At 48.8% G+C, this 18437-nt stretch overlaps 1 protein-coding gene across 2 annotated transcripts; it reads left to right on the forward strand.

The window, feature by feature from the left end:
- The first annotated feature begins 826 nt into the window (after positions 1-826).
- LYRM9 (LYR motif containing 9) lies at positions 827-17464 on the forward strand. 2 transcript variants are annotated; one of them, XM_066363745.1, is made up of 4 exons: positions 827-906; positions 12107-12250; positions 14593-14685; positions 15899-17464. In XM_066363745.1, exons 2-4 carry the CDS (start codon positions 12125-12127, stop codon positions 15914-15916), a joined length of 237 nt encoding a protein of 78 aa, XP_066219842.1. In that variant the 5' UTR covers positions 827-906; positions 12107-12124; the 3' UTR covers positions 15917-17464. The 2 variants fall into 2 exon arrangements, with proteins under 2 accessions (XP_066219842.1, XP_066219841.1); XM_066363744.1 differs by lacking the exon at positions 827-906 and adding an exon at positions 3581-3621.
- Positions 17465-18437: the final 973 nt, after the last annotated feature.

Consider the following 18437-nt stretch of genomic DNA (forward strand, 5'->3'; position numbering starts at 1 on the left):
CAGCTACACCTGGAGTCTGTCTGTGTAAGGAAATCAGCCTTTTTATTACACATAAGTTTAAAAAGCCCTAGAGAGGAGAGGTGTGACCAGAAGCTATATTATCCGCTAACAACCTAACTCCCTTTTAGACATCAGCTGAGAAAAGATCAGCAGTATCATTGAACAGGGGTTTTGTCTGAAGATAAAGATTCATCTTTATTTCTTTCAGGATATAAAACTTGTATTTAAATCAATTCAGAGAAGCACCTTAGCTTTAAACATTAGAGAGTAGGGAGAGCCTATTTAATAAAACAGCATTATTTCATTTTCAAAGAATGATACTGACGGTAGCTCTGAATTTAAATTCTGTATTCTTTTCCTCAATTATAATTATAGATGGATCTGAAAGGAAGCATGCCTATTACTGTCATATTTATTCTTTTGACAGGTGTTAAGGGACTGTAATTTGATGAAATGACTCAAAACGCAGATTCCCATCCAAATATAATTCCTGTCATCAACACGAATGGTTTAGGAAAGTCCTCTAGCAAGCCTTTTCACAGATCTTGAACACACCCAATGTTTTAGCAGCAATCCATCTTCAGGAGTAAGGGGGAGAGCCTGCCCTCAGGGATTATATCCCAGGTAGCAACAGTCCGAAGGAAGCGTGGATGTTTAACTTAAGAAGGCTGTTAGAGGAACAGCTTTCTTTTTCAATTGGGTGAGGTCGGATCCGGGAAGGGGCACCCAGTATGTATGGAATGTTGGGTTCCCTTATAAAAGGATCCCGAATCCCACTCGTGGCCGAAAGAGGGCGCTCGGCGCACAGTGCCCAGGCGGGGGCGGAGCTACGCAGGTCCGGAGGCGCAGGCGCATTCGCGGCTCCGGTCCGCCGCGTCCCGCATTGACATTTCCCGGTGGAGGCGGGTGAGCCGCGTGGAGGGCGGGGGCTAGGGGCCCGGAGCCGCTGGGGTGGCGGGCGGGCTGGGGATGTGAGGCGTCCGGCGTTCTTGGCTGGTGGCGACCCACTCCTTTCACCTCCTTGCCCGTTTTCGTGCCTCAGGAGAGCCAGATGCCTCGGAGTGCAGCTCCCGGACGCCCCAGGCCTGTAGCAGGCCTCGCCGGGGCGGATCCGGGGAGTTTGAAGGCCCAGGACCCCGGGAGGGGTGTGGGGGCCACAGAGTTCCCAGAGATTCCCCAGGCGCTTCCGCGAAGCCGGGTCGCGGGACCCACTAGTGCAATATTCATTGTCTGGCACACACCTCCGTGGTCAGCCTCGGTTTGATCATTTTAACAAGTAGATGTGTCCCCTGCACGGTTCGTCTGTCTGGAGTACCCTGTGAGCGAGCTTACGTGGAGTAATCTTCACGTTTTGATTTATGCTTTTGAATAATGGAGCAGGTCACTAATTGGCTGAGACCCCCTTTGCACTGAAGCCTAATCATTTGTTTGCTTTTACATAGCAAACGATTCACCCATTTAAAATGAATGACTAAATGTCTTTTAGTACATTCACAAATTTGAGCATCATCCATCACCATAATTAATTTTAGAACATTTTCATTACCCCTCAAAGAAATCCCTCCTTTAGCTGTCACCACCCAATCTCCCATTTCCCCCAGCCCTAGCAAGCGCTCAGCTACTTTGTGTCTCTATAAATTTGCCTATTCTGCACATTTCACATAAATGGAATTATACAATATTTGACACTTTGTAACTAGCTTCTTTCACTGAGAGTAATGTTTTCAAGGCTCACTGTTGTTGTTTCATGTATCAGTAGTTCATCCCTTTTTAATTACAAAATAATATTTCATTGTATGAAGGTACCCTGTTTTATTTATTCATCAGGAATGGATTTTAGGACTAGTCTTAATTCCTCACGACTTACCAGGCCCTTCTGAATCTGACCTCTCCTTTCTAGAGTGCATCCTCTTTGCTCTTGTTCTCCCTCCCTGCCTCCATGGGCTCCTGTGGGCATGGCAGTCCCTTCCTCCCCCAGGTCTTCATGCAGGCTGCAGGCTGTTCTCTCTGCCTTCACCACCCCTCCATCTTCACCATCACCCAGCCAAATCCTGCTCTTCCTTCAGACCTCAGATTAAATGTTCCTTTCTTAAGAAAACTTCTCAGACCTTTGGCTGGGTGAGGGACCTCATGAGCCAGTCTCTCAAAGACCTGAATTCTGCTTTGTAGTATTTAGTTATAATTGAATAATTGGGTTTATTCTGTCCTCTTGTTAATGTGTAAGTTCCATGTGGTTAGAGGCTGTCTTGTTTGTTTCTGTATCTCCAGTACCTAGTACCTTGTTGGTGTTCAAAGACTAGTATTTCAACACATACACATGGCATACACTCTCATGCATGTACACATGCCTACTGTGTGTCAGCCACTGTACTAGGGACACAGCTATGAATGAACAAGATAAACTCCCACTCCTATAGAGCTTACATTCCAGTGGGGGAATACAAACTGAAATAAATATAATTCAAGTAGTGAAGAGTGCCATGAAGCTAAATAGAAGGAACTATAGTGTGGTCAAGGAAGGCCTCTTCAGTGAGACCTGGACACGTGGTGGGTAGGGTGGGGGTGGAGCATGTGGGCACCCTGGAGGAGTGGTTTGGTATGTGAGGACCAGTAAAGAGGCTAGAGGGAGAGGAGAAGAAAAGACTAAACCAGGAGCGTTCAGCTCAAGGCTGCTCTCAGACAAGCCCGGGGTATGTGTAGAAAGTTTGAGTTATGAAGACAGAGACGTGGGTACAAAGCCCAGTTGTGGCTCTTGCCTAGTTCTGCGTGACCTTGAGCCTCAGTTTTTCCCCATCTTTAAAGTGGGAATAAAAGGGTTGTAGATTAAGTAGTCCCTATGAAGTACCCACCGCAGTGTTTGACACCTGGTAGGTATACAATCCATTAGTTTTGCCCTCAGACTAGGGTGGTGTGTTATGGCCTGTGTGGGGGAGGCCATTGGCACAAAGCAGTCTCACGTGAACAATGGTTCAGTTCAGGTTGCTGGTTGCTTTGCTCTGAGACAAAAACATTTGCCTTTTGCACGATTTTTCTGGTTTGCTTTGGCTGGAATAGCTCACCGGGTTCATTTGAAACTAATAAAGGCTCAGGGTGGTTTGGGCGGACAGATGTAATGTTCAAAGTGACTCCTTAGCCTTAAGACGGCATGTGTGGTAGACAAAGCTGAAGATTCAGAGCCAAAGGACCCAAGTTTGAGACGTGGCTGTGCCGCTCACTGGCTTTATCACTTCAGGATGGTCACTTTCCTCCTGGCTTCAGTTTCCTCTCTGATAAAAGGAAATTCATCATCACGCAATAATGGGCTTCTGTTATGTTCTGGGTACTGTTAATTGTGTGTGTGTGTGTGTGGGGGGGGTTCTAATACAATATAGTTTCTGCACTCCAGATCTTATAGTCAGCAAGAAATGCAGATAGCCAGGTATAGTAGGAGAGGGTAAGATGTCCAGGAACCTGATATATGCCAGCACCTGTGCCAGGCACTTTACTTATGTTAACTTGCTTGATGTTTACAACTGCCCTCCCTTGAGGAATATTTTCTGTTCTCCAGTTTACAGAGGAGGAGGCAGAAGTCCAGGAAGTCAAGCACTTTGCCCAGGATTGCACAGCTAGTAAATGGCAGAGGTAGGCTCCTAAACCAGGGTTGTTTGTCATCAAAACCTGCTCTCGGCCCTGGCTGGTTGGCTCAGTGGTAGAGCATTGGCCTGGCGTGCAGGAGTCCCGGGTTCGATTCCCGGCCAGGGCACACAGGAGAAGCGCCCATCTGCTTCTCCACCCCTCCCCCTCTCCTTCCTCTCTGTCTCTCTCTTCCCCTCCCGCAGCCAAGGCTCCACTGGAGCAAAGATGGCCCGGGCGCTGAGGATGGCTCCGTGGCCTCTGCCTCAGGCGCTAGAATGGCTCTGGTTGCAACAGAGCAACACCTCAGATGGGCAGAGCATCGCCCCTTGGTGGGCACGCCGGGTGGATCCCGGTCGGGCGCATGCGGGAGTCTGTCTGACTGCCTCCCTGTTTCCAACTTCGGAAAGATACAAAAGAAAAAAAAAATCAAAACCTGCTCTCTGCTTTTCCATCACATTGTTACATAAATGATTACAGTACAATGTGATGACCCCATTGCAGGAGTGTGGACAGCATGCGGGAGGTAACATAGGCACTGGATCTTTAAGGATAAAGAAGAATTCCTTAGATGAGTAAAGAATTCAACGTAATGGACAGAGAGATATTGAAAAGCACATTTCAGAGATCTTGTTAATAACAATGAATAGTTAGTAAGCACATAGTATGTGCCAGGCACCATGCTAAGTGGATTAGGGGCATTATTTAATCCTCACAATGATTCTATAAAGGAGATACTCTTAGTGTCCTCATTGACAGATATGCAGCAAACTCTGAGATGGGTCCCACAACTGGCAGGTAATGGAGCCAGAATTTGAACCCAGATTAAAGTCCATAAACTTAACTTCCATATTCAGAGTGTGGCTAATACACAGGAAGTGTGAGAGGACAGCAAGAGATGAGTTTGATGAGAGAAGTTGGAACCAGGTTTTGGAAAGTCATGCATAAAGATTACTCCACAGAGGTTTCTGGAGAAGGGAAGTGACAGTGTGTTTCTTAGGCTGTGTCCTTGGGTGACACTGGGGTTTGGACTGGAAGGAGAGAGACTGGGAGGTATTAGAATAGTCTGAAGGAGGCATCGTTACAAAATTGGGAACCAAGGTAGTGGCCAGGGATGAAGGTAAGACATGAGGGTCGTGGAGGGGTGAAGAATATGAAGGGTGGGTCTTGAGAGCCTAGACCAGTGGTCCCCAACCCCCGGGCCACGAACTGGTCCCCTTCCGTGGGCCATTTGGTATTGGTCCGCAGAGAAAGAATAAATAACTTACATTATTTCCATTTTATTTATATTTAAGTCTGAACGATGTTTTATTTTTTAAAAATGACCAGATTCCCTCTGTTACATCCGTCTAAGCCTCACTCTTGACGCTTGTCTCGGTCTCGTGATACATTTATCCGTGCCACCCCAAAGGCCAGTCCGTGAAAATATCTTCTGACATTAAACCGGTCCGTGGCCCAAAAAAGGTTGGGGACCACTGACCTAGAGACCATGAAGTAAAGGGACGGGGGGAGTAGGGATTGCTGCCCCGTTACTTGCTTGGGAGAATGTGCACGTGCAAGCTGGAGCCCCAGAGATGGGGGCGCAGAACCACTTTGGTCTTATATTATGACTTTCTCCATTCAAAAGAATAATTGCATATTTAAACAATGGCCGATGCTGGCTTAATTTAGCTTTTATGTATGCTCAATAGGGCATAATTTCTGGTTATTTTTCTCTAGTTCTATTCTCTTTCTTTTTTTCTTTCTTTCTTTAAATGTAAAAAATTTTTTTTCCTGCCACTTATTTTCAGGTGCCCTATGTCAGGGCACAGTTTAGGGAAAGAGACAGTGGGGTTAAACGGGACCATAGGCATGTTTTTCAGCCTCTGTGCCAGTGACACCACTTGGCTCCCAGAAATTCCCTTTGTGGCTTTGCCTTCACTCTGTTTCTTTATGCTATCATATTTTTGGAGGGGGAGGGAGATGTTTCCTAAGAGCTTTTAAAGCAAATCCTGAGTCCAGAATCACACATGTATTAAATGCTCTGAATGGCTTGGTATGGATGACTGACACAGCCTACTGGGGTTAATCTCTCTCTCTTTGTGTCCTATTTGTACCTGGTATGTGACTGTCTGTGCTTTTGTTGTGCTGAATTGTGTTGAGTTGGATAACAGACAGGATCAGGCACCCCAGAGATTGTGGCAGACCCCAGTGCCTCTGGACTAAACTAATAAAATACAAGATGGGGAGAGAGGCTTCATAATAGTTCATAGAAAACAGAATAGTTCATGGAAGAAAAAAAAAGTGCCTTTGAGCTGAATGCCAGGGCCAGGGCCCAAACAGAGAATGCTGTCTGAGTTGCATTCCTTGAATTCCCAAGTAGAAGAGGTGACATTGCCACCTGAACTGCAGTGTCCCTGGAGCTGGTCAGAACACAAGCAAACCGTGGTTTTAAGGGTGAGATCAGTAATGAGGAGGTGTGTGTCCAGTGTGGGTTGGAGAAGCATTGGGAGATTACAGCACTTTCAGGAAAAGAAGCATCTTGGAAAAGGAATGACTGAAGGGCTGGGGAAATTGACTTTGAGGAATGAAAGACTGGACTTGGGGGAAAGTCAGCAGAGACTTTAGCCCCAAAGGGCCGAGCTCACACCAATAAGCAGAGTTTTACAGAGCAGATTTTAGCTCAGAACCAAAAGAATTTTCTGACAGCTTGGGCTCCCAAGGATGTGGAAGAGAGACTTCTTTCACACTGGTTGGGAGAAGGTGGCTTTCAGCTCTTCGGTGTTCTGGTTTTGAAAGCCTGCCTGCTCTGGACTGTTTTCCGTTCATTCAGGTAACACCTTTTTCTGAAGCCTGCTCTGAGCCAGCCATGCTACCTTAGGTGTTTCTATAACTTTTTCATTCATGACAGGCTACGGGATGAATAACCAGAACTCAGTTCTGATTTAGGAAAAAGCCAAGTAAACTGCACCTGACCTTTTGTTTGATTTAAAAGAAAAAAAGGTGTACTTTCTCTTCCTTGATGTATGCAGAGCTAACAGGATCTACGAACTCCACAAACCTGTCCCTACCTCCCTTCGCAGCGGAGGCTCTGTTAGCAAGCTGCTTTTATTTGGGATAGAAGCGTTAAAAGGAATCCTAACATTTTGTTTCCCGCTTTTGCTGCTCTTCCAGGGCTGGAGAAGGGCTAGGGAGAGAGACCTCACATTTAGTGCGCTGCTGCCGTGAACCAGGCATGCGTGCTCTCCTACTTAACCCTCCCCTCAGTCTTGCCATGATTTGGGGCCCTTATGCTTCACTATCCCACTCAGTCTTCAAGGTATAGGCAAGTGGCCTGTAAGTTGTTGGGGAGAGGGAGGAGTCACTTGATACCTTCGACTGAGTGCCCACCGTGGGCCAGGCACTATCGTAGTGACAGTGACGAAGGAGACAAAGCCAGGCAGGGGGGAGTGTGGACAGGGAATTTGGTTATAGATGGGATAGAGATCGGCAGTTGATTGGGGAAAGCCTTGAACACCATCCCTCTTCCTGCCCACACACAAAGGCATATGTGTCCTGATGACCCAGAGTTTGTTCTGTGGGTGCCATTAAAGGATATCAAGCAAGGGACTCAAAGATGAAATTTGTTTTAAAGGGCTCATTCTGGTTGAACATAGGGAAGGATTGAAAAGGAGACACGGCAGAAGGGGGTTGGGTTAACGCCAACCCCTCTGAGAGCCTCACAGCCTTGGGAAGGAAGGGCCCCTTTCCTTCAAGAACTCACAGTGGTTGGAACACTGGACTTAGAGCCGGAACTCACTTCCCAGCCCTGCCACTCCCTAGTTGTACATCCATGGGCATGTCAGCTCATAGGTCAGTCTCAGTTTCAACATCTGCAAAATGGGGATAATGTTTTTTTGGTCAGAAGGTTGCTGTAAAAATGTCTAGCACCATGCTTAGCACATCAGCCCATCAGTCAGCTCTCAGGTGAGGATGAATTTCAAGGTTGGAGGGACTTGAGGATATTCTTGTCTGATGTCCCCTCCAGGCTGAGGTGTCAGTTGCCTGCAGGGAGTTCCTGCAGGTGAGTTGGAGGGAGGCTGAGGAAACTGAAATAGCTTAGAGTAGATGGGTGGGAGAAGGAGGGTGCTTTGCCAGAGGTGATCACCCGGGGTACTCAGGGAATGGAGGACCCTGCAGAGGGCAGAGGTCATCATTCTGTAATGGGCAGGAGTACAGGTCTGTCCTAGCCACATCTGGATCCCAAGAGCCTGAAGGCAGGGAGAAAGCTGAGCTGTTGTTTGCTTTTCTCAAGTTTGGGGATTGGTCAGATTTCTAGGTTATTTGGTCAACAACCATTTATGGAGGAGTCTATTACGTGTCCCATACTGTACTAGATGTTGAGGGAACAGAGATAGAGGAATCCGACAGCCCTTGCCCTCATGGGACTCAAACTGAGACATCAGCTCTGCAGATTTTAAACTTATCAGCCTCAATAACCATATGAACCAATTCCTTATAAATCTATATCTATAGGTATCTATCTATCTATCTATCTATCTATCTATCTATCTCCTATTGGTTCTGTCTTTGGAAAACCCTACAACATCTGTTCTATTCTGGGTATTTTGTCATGATGCTGAGACCACGGCTGGTGAACGTGACACAGGCTGTCATGGAACGTGCCACTCAGTTTGCCTGGACTTGGCAGCGAGTGGTGGGAGATGTGATGAGGGGTGAGCAGGGGCCAGACCAGGAGGGGGCCTTGGAGACCATGGAAGGGAGCGTGGGTTTCACCCTGTAGACCAGTGCTTTCCAGACTTCAGTGTCACTTTCATGATTTTTGTCATATTCACATTTCAACTGCATTCTTATTTGCTTGATATACTTTATACCATTCATTTTGAAAACTGTTTAAAGCCATAATTCCTATGAAATTATGGGATTTTTTTTCTCATTACACCTGAAAATAAAATAAAATAATTAAAATAAAAAGATGTTTGTTCATATACTGCTTAAAATAATTCCATATTTGTCCCACATTTTGGGAAAAGTCCTGAGTGATGGGGGTAAGGGTGGCTATTAGGGGTATTAGGCAGGAGGAACATGATAGGCTGAGAGTTATGTTAGAAAAGATTCGCTTGGGATGGTGACTGGAGAATAGATGGGAAGACAGGGAGACCTGCTGGGGACTCCTGGAGTTGTCCACATGAGCTGTGATGAGAGCCTTACCCAAGGATGTGCAGTGCAAATAGAGAGGAGGGGACAGATTTGAGGCGGTAGACTTTGATCGGACTTAGAGATCAGTGACATGGTGTTTGAGAGCCAAGGAGGAGTCTGGGTTGGCGTTGTGATGGTTTTAGTTTGGTTGCCTGGGAAGAGGGCAGTGCCTTCACAGAGGCAGGGAGCCTAGGTTCAGAGGCTCAGGCCAAGTCCAAGGAGCAGGATATGTGAAGCAAGTATTCCCAGGGCCACAGGGTTTGACTACAGTTTTAGCAATGATGCTGTGAGGTTCAGTTGCCCCTTCAACAACTGAAAACCCACACTTTAAATTAAATTAAAACATTTTTAGTTCCCCTCTTCTGAGTGGACCCACACATGCAGTCTCTGCTAGTTATTACTTGAGAATGACTAAGAATTATAATTGAGTTGAAAATAATCTCCCGCCCATACTTGCTGGGTTGGTTTCTAAGTATTGCTTGGGTTTTTTAAGTAATGAAATAAGGTTTTGCTCTTTCCAAATGTTAATTTTGAAGGCTGCAGCTGGTAACCATCTGTCAACGACTAGCATTTTACAATATTTGATTAGCGCTTTATATGGTTTGGGGAAGCCAGCCGGTGGAATCTGCCCGTTAGGTTGGGGCCTCAGTGGTATGTCCTCTCTGTGGCACTTGAAGGTCTTTGCCCCATTGTATGGGGTTCCCCTTAGTTTGTTGTACTGAAACGTGGCTGGTCAGACTGGAAGGTTGATATTTGGGGCACAAGGACCTTGGGGACCCTTGCCCTGCTTGCACTCTTCCTTAGAGCTGGAATCATCAGTCTTATCGTGGAGGTAGAATTGGGAGATTAAGATTTTTTGATCTGTTTGGACTCTCTTGTTTGTAAGTGACAAACCGAAGCTGCTACGGCAAATGGATCACTGCAAAGCCTGGAGGTGGGACTCCCTTCAGAGGGGTGCTGCTAGGGCTCAAATGAATTCTTTAGACTTGGTTTTGCTCTGGTTCTCAGCTCTGCCTTCTGCTGTGTGACTTCAGTCTCAGGCTTCAAGAGGAGGCATGTGGCTTCCCTGAGAGAAGATCCAGTCCTCTCAGCCTCAGGTCTAAAGAGTCACTCCTGTAGAGGTGTTGAGAGCCACGCAGCTCCTGTCACGTGCCCATCTGAACCAGTCCCTGCGACCACATGGGTGCAGGTCTCTGATTGGTCAGCTTCAAGTGGAGCTCCACCCAGACCTTGTGGGCTGAGACCTGGCCAGGAGCGGATCACCAGTTATATACCTGGAGCTGTTACCGGATGGCAGAATGGATGGTGGGGCCAGGCAGCACCTACTGACTCCAGCGTGCCACACGCAATTAGCAAACTTAGCTGTGGAGACAGACATTTATTGTTGCCAGGAACATAACACACTGGAAATGGAATGAAAATGCCTTTGAAACCAGCTACATATGAGTTTCTTTTCTTAGTTTTAGGACCTCTGATAGATTTAGAATTCTGGTTCTTTTTTTTTGAGGGGGTGGGGTTGTCTTTTTTTTTTTTTTAATGTTACTTTAAAACTAAGACCAGTCACTTAATCTTGGTCTTTTAGCTCCTTCATTTGGAACATAGTGAGCCTCTCTGTCAGAGAGGGGAAATCTGTACCGAGGAGATAACAGATTCCATTCAGCCCAGTTCAGTAAACAGGGCACGCAGCGCTGGGGCCTGCGCCAGGCTCCACAGGCCTGGCAGCAGATGAATCCCCGGCAGTGTGGGAAGCGCTGTACCAGCTCCATCAACAGGGCGCTGCTGCCCCGCCAGAGGGACAGTCAGGAAGGGCTTCCCAGAGGAAGTGTCACTGAGCTGGGCCTGGAAGGATAAACAGGAGTTCCTCACTTGGAGGAGGAAAGAGAGCTCCGTACTCAGGGAGCTGCATGTGCCAAGGCACCAAGGGGTGACTTACTTGTGGTTTTGGGGGAGCTGGCTGAGTATGGGACGAGCTCAGTCATGAGTGTGGAGGAGACTGGGAAGTGACAGGCTGCAGGCAGGGACACCGGGCAAGACGCTGTGGCAGAGGACCAGGCAGGTGCCTACAGGGCCGTGAGCATACAGGAGGGGACAGTTATGGGCTGGGAGGCACTTAATGGAAGCTTAACAAATCCTTATGTTTTAGACTCTACCATTGTGGGGGGAAATCATCTATGCTCTTAACTAAATTTCCTGCTTCAAAAAGTAAGGGGCCAGAATAGAGTTGTAGATTCTTTTGAGAGAGCCATTATAATACAGAACTTAAAAAATCTGGGTTCTACAGACACAAAGGAGTACATGACAGGTGATTCCTTTTATGTAAAACTCAGGAATATGCAAACTAATCTGTAGGGACAGGAAACGGAGGTTGCTTTGGGAGGGGGCAGTGAGGGCAGGAAGGAGGGATCACAAAGAGGCATGAGGACACTTGTGGGGGTGATGGGGATGTTCACTCTCCTGATGGTGATGATGGTTTCTCAGGTGTATACATGTTCAAAACTACCAAATTGTACGTTTTAAATATATTGATTGTATGTTAACTATATCTCAATTAGCTTTTTTTTTTTTTTAATTAAAAGGTGGGCTTTGGAGTCTGTCTGCATTCAGATCCCAGCTCTATCCTTATCAGCTGATGTTGGGCAAGCTGTCAGACCTCTCTGTGCTGATTTTTTTAAATGTGTGCATTAATCACATGTAAAGCAAATAGGACAGAATAAAAGCTTGTTATTATTCCTGTTTATAGCACACAGTAAAAGCAAATCATGTAGGACAACTCTGCCTGTGGCTCATTCTCCATGCAGAGCCCCTAGAATTGTTTCCCAAACTTTAACATGTGTATGAATCTCCTGGGCATCTTGTTAACAATGCAGGTTCTGAGTGGGTGGGGCTTGAGACTGCATTTCTAACAAGTTCTCAGATGATCTCCATGCTGCTGGTCACAGTTTGAGTAGAAAGGCTCAGGCCTTTGGGCATTCTGCCCCCTGTTGCTTGAGGTTAGACGGTTTCTCAGCCATTTCATGCAGGGTTTCCTGCTCAGTCTCCCCTACTCTTCCTGTCAGTGACACCTCCTTATTCACTACCTGAGGGTGGTATCCAGAAAGAAGATGCGAGGATGAGGCTGAACATCTCACTGTTGTTCCTTGCTGCCTTGCTCTGGGCTGAGACTTCTGCGAGACAGAATGCCCAGCCAGATCTCAGGGTTGGGGCTCCATGCAGTGTGGCATGAGAGGGACCTGACCTCCATGCTGTTATCACAGAGCACCGGAGCCTGGGCACCAAGTATTGGCTGGATGCAGAAGTGATGCTCTGTGTTTTCCAGGGCCAGCCAGTCTTGCCGATGGCCCCGCTGCCGGGGGCAGAGCTGGTCCAGCGGCCTCTGCAGCTCTACCGATACCTGCTGCGCTGTTGCCGACAGCTGCCCACCACGGGAATCCAGGAGCATTACAAACATGCTATCAGGCAGGTGGGAGCAAATGCTGGGCCTGGGGTTGAGGGGGCTTCCTCACGGGACCTATCATGGAGTCAGGAGCCAGGAACAGGTGGTAGTGAGGTGGTGGCAGTTTGGCTAGAGCCACCGGAAATCAGAGCTGGGCAGCCCAGCTCTTCCCTGTGGTTTTTGATGAGGAAACAGAGGGTGGATACCTCATCAGTACACCAGCTCTGTGCCAGGCAACAGAAGGGGCAGTTAAAACTGTGGGACCCATCATCACTTTGACAAGTGTTTCTGTCAAGAAAGCACACTGAATTTAACCATAAGAAGATATCAGGTAAACCCAAAATGAAGGACTATCTACCCATAACTGGCCTGTTCTCATCAAACGTGTCAGCATCATAAAACACAAAGAAAGGCACAAGAATTGCTCTGGTTTAAAGGGGACTAGAGAGATGTGACTGCTAACTGTAATGTGTGATCCCAGATCAGATCCTGGACCAGAAAAAACAATTATTATAAAGGACATTATTGGGGAAATTTGTGAAATTGACATATGGGCTATAAATTAGATACAGTAGTACTGTATCAATGTTAAATTTTCTGAATTTGATTACTGTCATTATTAACGGTATGCCTTTGTTGTTAGGAAGTATACATCAAAGTGTTGATAGGGTAAGGGCTTGTCCACAACTTTTAAATGCTTCCAGAACTTTTGTACAAATACATATAAAGAGAGAATGATAAAGCAAATGTGGCAAAATGTTAACAACTGGTAATTCTGAAGGCAATTATTTGGTATGGTGTTTTTTTTTTTCTTTCATTTTTCCAAAGCTGGAAACAGGGAGGCAGTCAGACTCCCGCATGCACCCAACCGGGATCCACCCGGCATGCCCACCAGGGGGCGATGCTGTGCCCCTCTGGGGCATCGCTCTGTTGCATCCAGAGCCATTCTAGTGCCAGAGGCCACAGAGCCATCCTCAGCACCCGGGCAAACTGCTCCAATGGAGCCTTGGCTGCAGGAGGGGAAGAGAGAGACAGAGAGGAAGGAGAGGGGGAGGGGTGGAGAAGCAGATGGGCGCTTCTCCTTTGTGCCCTGGCCGGGAATCGAACCCGGGACTCCTGCACGCCAGGCCGACGCTCTACCGCTGAGCCAACCGGCCAGGGCCTATTTTGTATTGTTATTGCAGTTTTTCTATAGGTTAGAAATTATTTCCAAATAAAAACTAAAATAAATCCAAATTACCTGACCATTAATGGCACAGTGGATGGAGTGTTGACCTGGGACAAAGGTCCCAGGTTCAAAACCCCGAGTATTGGCTGGAGGTTGCTAACTGGAGCACAGGCTCATTTGGCTTGAGCATGGGGCTGCCAGCTTGATTGATAGATTGTGGGATCATCAACATGATCCCAAGGTCGCTGGCTTAAGCGGGGGGTCACTGGCTCAGCTTGAGTCCCCCACCCCCGGTTAAGGCACATATGAGAAGCAATCAATGAACAACTAAAGTGCTGCAACTATGAGTTAATGCTTCTCATCTCTCTCACTTCCTGTTTGTCTCTCTCTCGCAAAGAAAAACAATTAATACAAATATAATGTGGAAAGTAGAAAGATAGAGGAAGCAACAGAGGGCTGTGGAAACATAGAGAAGGGAGCAGTTAGTTGTCTGAGGAAGACAGGGAGGACTTCCTGGAGGTGAGCACTTGAGGTGCTCCTAAAGACAAGAAGGAGGATATGTGGGGTTGAGAGTAACAGGGCAGAGGAAGTACCAGGCCTTCTGAAGGACCCTGCCTGCCCTGAATGAACATGAATCTCATGTTGCTTCTCAGTGGTGAGCGTCTGGTCAAAAGCAAACAGCAGCCTGTGCTCCACACTGGACCTGGCTGGATTTTCCAGAACCACCCTCCGCACTGCCCCTTCCTTCTCTGCTTGGCTTTCCAGCATGGGCCAGGAGAAGCCCTCCTCCCTGTTGTGAAGCCATGCAGAGATCCCCCCTAGTGAAGGCAGCTTCCTGGGAGGAGTAAATGAAACACAGATGGAAATTTCCCTTAGCCCCGCCCCACCTGATAACCTTTGGGCCCAGCTTGATTTGGGGGTAATTAGGGGACTGGTCTTCATTTTCACAACTTCCCTGCTGGCAGGAGTATGTGCTATGCAGTTGAATAAGTCAGTATTCAAATGCTGGCACCATCACTTAGCAGCAGGTTAGGGCTTGTGAGCCTCTGTCTCCTCATCTCTGTGTGAGGTTGTAACTCTGCAGAGGGGTAAGAGATGTTGAGTATGAGGTGCCCACGCTGTGCCTGACCCGCGACTGGTGCTCTGAAGCTGCCGCTCCTGTCAATTTTGCCACCATGTTTTTTTATGCTTAAACTTTCAGAGTTTCCGGGTTCATTCAGACGAAGACAATCCTGAGAGAATCCAGCAGATTATTAAAAGAGCCATTGAAGATGCTGACTGGATCATGAACAAAGTAAGTGCTTGGCTCCCACCTACACCTGTGAGCTGTAATCTTTGTGACCAACAGGGGTCGCCTCTGCTCCACAGTTGAGAATAATTTAGCTGTTCCCCACCTCTAGGAGCCTGATTGCATCTGTGTGTGGGGTAGGGTTGGGGGTGAGGATGAAGAAAACCTCAATTGCTAAAGGCAAATTTTTTGCCTAATGTTACTGAATAAACTGAGATGGGGCAGCAGGAAGAAAGAGAGCAATCTTTTTTTCTTCTTCTTCTTTTTCCAAGTGAGAGGAGGGGAGATAGACTCCCGCATGAGCCCCAAAGGGATTCACTGGCAACCCCCTCTGGAGCCATTGCTCTGCCCATCTGGGGCCATGCTCACAACTGAGCTATTTTTAGCACCTGAGGCTGAGTCTCTGTGGAGCCATCCTCAGTGCCAGGACTGATGTGCTTGAACCAACTGAGCCACTGGCTGCAGGAGGAGAAGAGAGAGAGAGGCAGAAGGGAAGGGGTGGAGAAGCAGATGGTCGCTTCCCCTGTGTGCCCTGACCAGGAATCGAACTGCTAAGCCAACTGGCCAGGGCCGGAAGAGAGCAGTCTTACTGGAAGCAGTAGTGGCAAAGCTGGCAGCAGTCTTGTGACGTCTCAGAGAAGAGAGCTGTGGGGGTGGGGTAAGTAGTGAGCTCCCTGTCTCTATAGGTATCCACACTGAAGCAGGGTTATTGAGGAAACGAAATTCAAGTATCTGTTTTGGTGGAGAAAGGGAGGGAGTATGGAATACAGACTGGCTTGCTGGTCCTCACACTTGGGTGCTAGAAAACCTAGAGAGCTAGAACCTGCCCCACTTCCAATCTCCAGATACTGGGTCCAGGTTTCATTTTTTAAACTCAGCGATTGGACTAGATGGCTTCTGAGGGTCCCCCTCTACCTGAGGTTATTTTGTCCTCCGAACAAGGCTCATCTCAAAGTGAATGATGGGCATGCCACTATGTTTAATTCTAATTCCCTAGTGTCTTTCTTAGCCTTCCTCCCAACCCCATCAACTACCTTTTCCATTGAAGAAGAAGGTGGGAACCCAGGTACCAACCAGATTCGATTTGCTGGGTTCCACCACCTTCAAGAAGGCCCTGCAGGGGGCGTCTGAGGCCTAGATGACCACAGTGTTCAGGCCTTCCCCATCCTCCCTCTCCCATTGGCTTCCCTAACCCACTAATGATCTTTCTGCCTTGCAGTATAAAAAACAAAACTGAGACTCAAAGAGTGAAGCTGTCCTGAAGACCTCGAAGTTGAGAGACCTCACTTCCCCTGGAATAATCAACAGCAGCGGTCCTGGAACGCCCAGCGGTCTGCTGGCTGAGAGAACAAGGAGGTCAGGGGTAGGAGAAGCGGACGTCTGCTCAGACGGCTCTTCTCGGCATGTTCGTGTTCACGTCCCCAGTGACCTTTATGTATGGTTTGTCAGCCGGTTATGATGTGAGATTTAGGAAGAATGCTCTGAAAGTGATTCATTTGTTCTGGACATCGTTCTTTGAGACCTAGAGTGGGCGTCCCCTTGGATGGCAGCCTGTACAGACGACATGATATGGATTTTAGAACCAGACAGAACTGGATTTGAATCGCAGCTCAGTGGCTTTTCAAGGGTATTGACTTTGAGCTCAGTTTCCTCCCTTGTGAGAATTAAATAAGATGAAGTCAAAGAGCCTAACACAGGACGTGTATGTGTTCGTGTCCGTAAAAGACCCTCTGCGGAAGCGGCGCTCCCCGCCCCCTCCTCTGCTCCCGCAGTGCTCCGCGCCTCTCTCTCTAGCCCACTCCACATCGGGTCTTGTTTGGTTGTGGACTTGTGCTGTCCCCGCTTGTCATCCCCCCTCCTCCCAGGCCCGCAAGCCCTCACAGTGTCACGGTGCCCAGCAGCCTGCTAAGCCCCTGTGCTTCCGGACACCGTTGCTCCCGCCCAGAGAGGCAGAAGCCCTGGTCCTTGCCTCCGTGGAGTTTAGAGCGCCCGAGTGGTGAGGTGCAGCCTGCGTGGACGAGGAGGAATGCCAGAGCTTCTACAGTGGCGCCGAGGGTTGGGGCTTCTGTGAACTTGTCCCTTCCCTCCTTTGCCACCATCTTGGAAGGAAGAGAAAGAGGAAGCCGGCCATTAGTCGTGTGGGTTCTCGTGAGCCTGAAATTGGTGGAGAGAGACCCGAGTCACATCCCAGTTTCACTCAAGTTGTGCTTGGGCAACTTACTTGGGCTCTTTCAGCCTCAGTTTGTCCATCCATCCAATGGGGTGATGACCAAACCTACCTCAAAGGCTGAGGTGAGGAGCAACGAGGTCTAATGTGTGTCTGGTGCTCACCCAGAGCCTGGCATGAGAGCTGGCTGCACAGCCGGTCATTGCCAGCTACAGCTATTAGGGAGCCCCGCTTTGCAGGTGGGAGATGGAAGCTCAGAAGTGTTGAGCCCCTTTTCAGCATCACAAAGCTACCAAGGCAGGTCTGTGGGAATCTACCAAACAGCACAGATTTGGGAGGGAAAGGAGAGCAGGAGGGAAAGAGGGAAGACAGGGAGAACGTGAGGGAGGGAGGAGGGGTGAGGGAGGAGGAAAGGCAGCAGGGGAGAACCAGGAGGAAGTGGCCAGAGCAGCTGGAGCAACCAGAAGACACAGAGAAGCCACCCCAAGGACTCTCCGCCAGAGGGATGAGCTAGCGTGTGTTTGTGTCCTAACGATTATATGATTTAAAGTGACTTGGGAAATCTATGTGCATTTGACTGATCAGCAGATAATGAAGTAAGTGCATTAAGTTGTGAAAGCTCTGGTGTCTTCTTGCCAGATGTTGTTCCCTGCAGTGTGCTAACTCACAGTAGGTGTGGAGGACTTAGAGAAGGCAGACAGAAAGCTGCCCGGGAGTGGGTCACTCTTCAGAGGGGATGGCTGGGCTCTGGTCCCACTGCTAGAAAACAGGTGATGAGCTTAGATTTGCCCCCCAGGGTGAGGGCAAGCCGAGGGGTTTCAGACCAGTCTGACAGTGGTTCCAACCCCTCTCTCTCCCCCCATTGTTCGGCCCCTGTGCAGTCAGGGACCCATCCTTGGTGGGCAGGGGTGTATCTTGATTACAGGAGTGGGGCTGGTTGTATCCCTGGCCTCTCGCCAGCAGGAGAGATGTGAGCAGAGGCTGGCCAGGGTTTGGGAGGAAGTGAGTGTCCCTTGCCCGTGACTGGCTCCTGGGGGTGGTCTCGTGACCTTCAGTTCACTGTCAGTGCTGATCCTGTTTTGCAAACTCACCGGGCAGCAGACAATGGGCGCCCAAGTCTGGTGAGGGGCTGCTCATGAGGGCACACTGGGCAGCAGACAATGGGCGTCCAACTCCGGTGAGGGGCTGGTCATGAGGGCACACTGGACAGCAGACAATGAATGGGTGCCCAAGTCCAGTGAGGAGCTGGTCACGAGGGTGCACTGGGCAGCAGACAATGGGCGCCCAAGTCCAGTGAGGAGCTGGTCACGAGGGTGCACTGGGCAGCAGACAATGGGCGCCCAACTCCAGTGAGGGGCTGCTCATGAGGGCACACTGGGCAGCAGACAATGGGTGCCCAACTCCAGTGAGGGGCTGGTCACGAGGGCACACTGGGCAGCAGACAATGGGTGCCCAACTCCGGTGAGGAGCTGGTCACGAGGGCGCACTGGGCAGCAGACAATGGGCGCCCAAGTCCGGTGAGGAGCTGGTCATGAGGGCGCACTGGGCAGCAGACAATGAATGGGCGCCCAACTCCAGTGAGGGGCTGGTC

The sequence above is a fragment of the Saccopteryx leptura genome, chromosome 2, assembly GCF_036850995.1.
Source record: "Saccopteryx leptura isolate mSacLep1 chromosome 2, mSacLep1_pri_phased_curated, whole genome shotgun sequence".
Lineage (NCBI taxonomy): Eukaryota > Metazoa > Chordata > Mammalia > Chiroptera > Emballonuridae > Saccopteryx > Saccopteryx leptura.

Bases quoted from the DNA above. Each gene is read 5' to 3' on its own strand.
- LYRM9 (XM_066363744.1), top strand. The intron at 12,251-14,592 runs GTGGGAGCAAAT...TTAAACTTTCAG, and splicing joins ACAAACATGCTATCAGGCAG to AGTTTCCGGGTTCATTCAGA.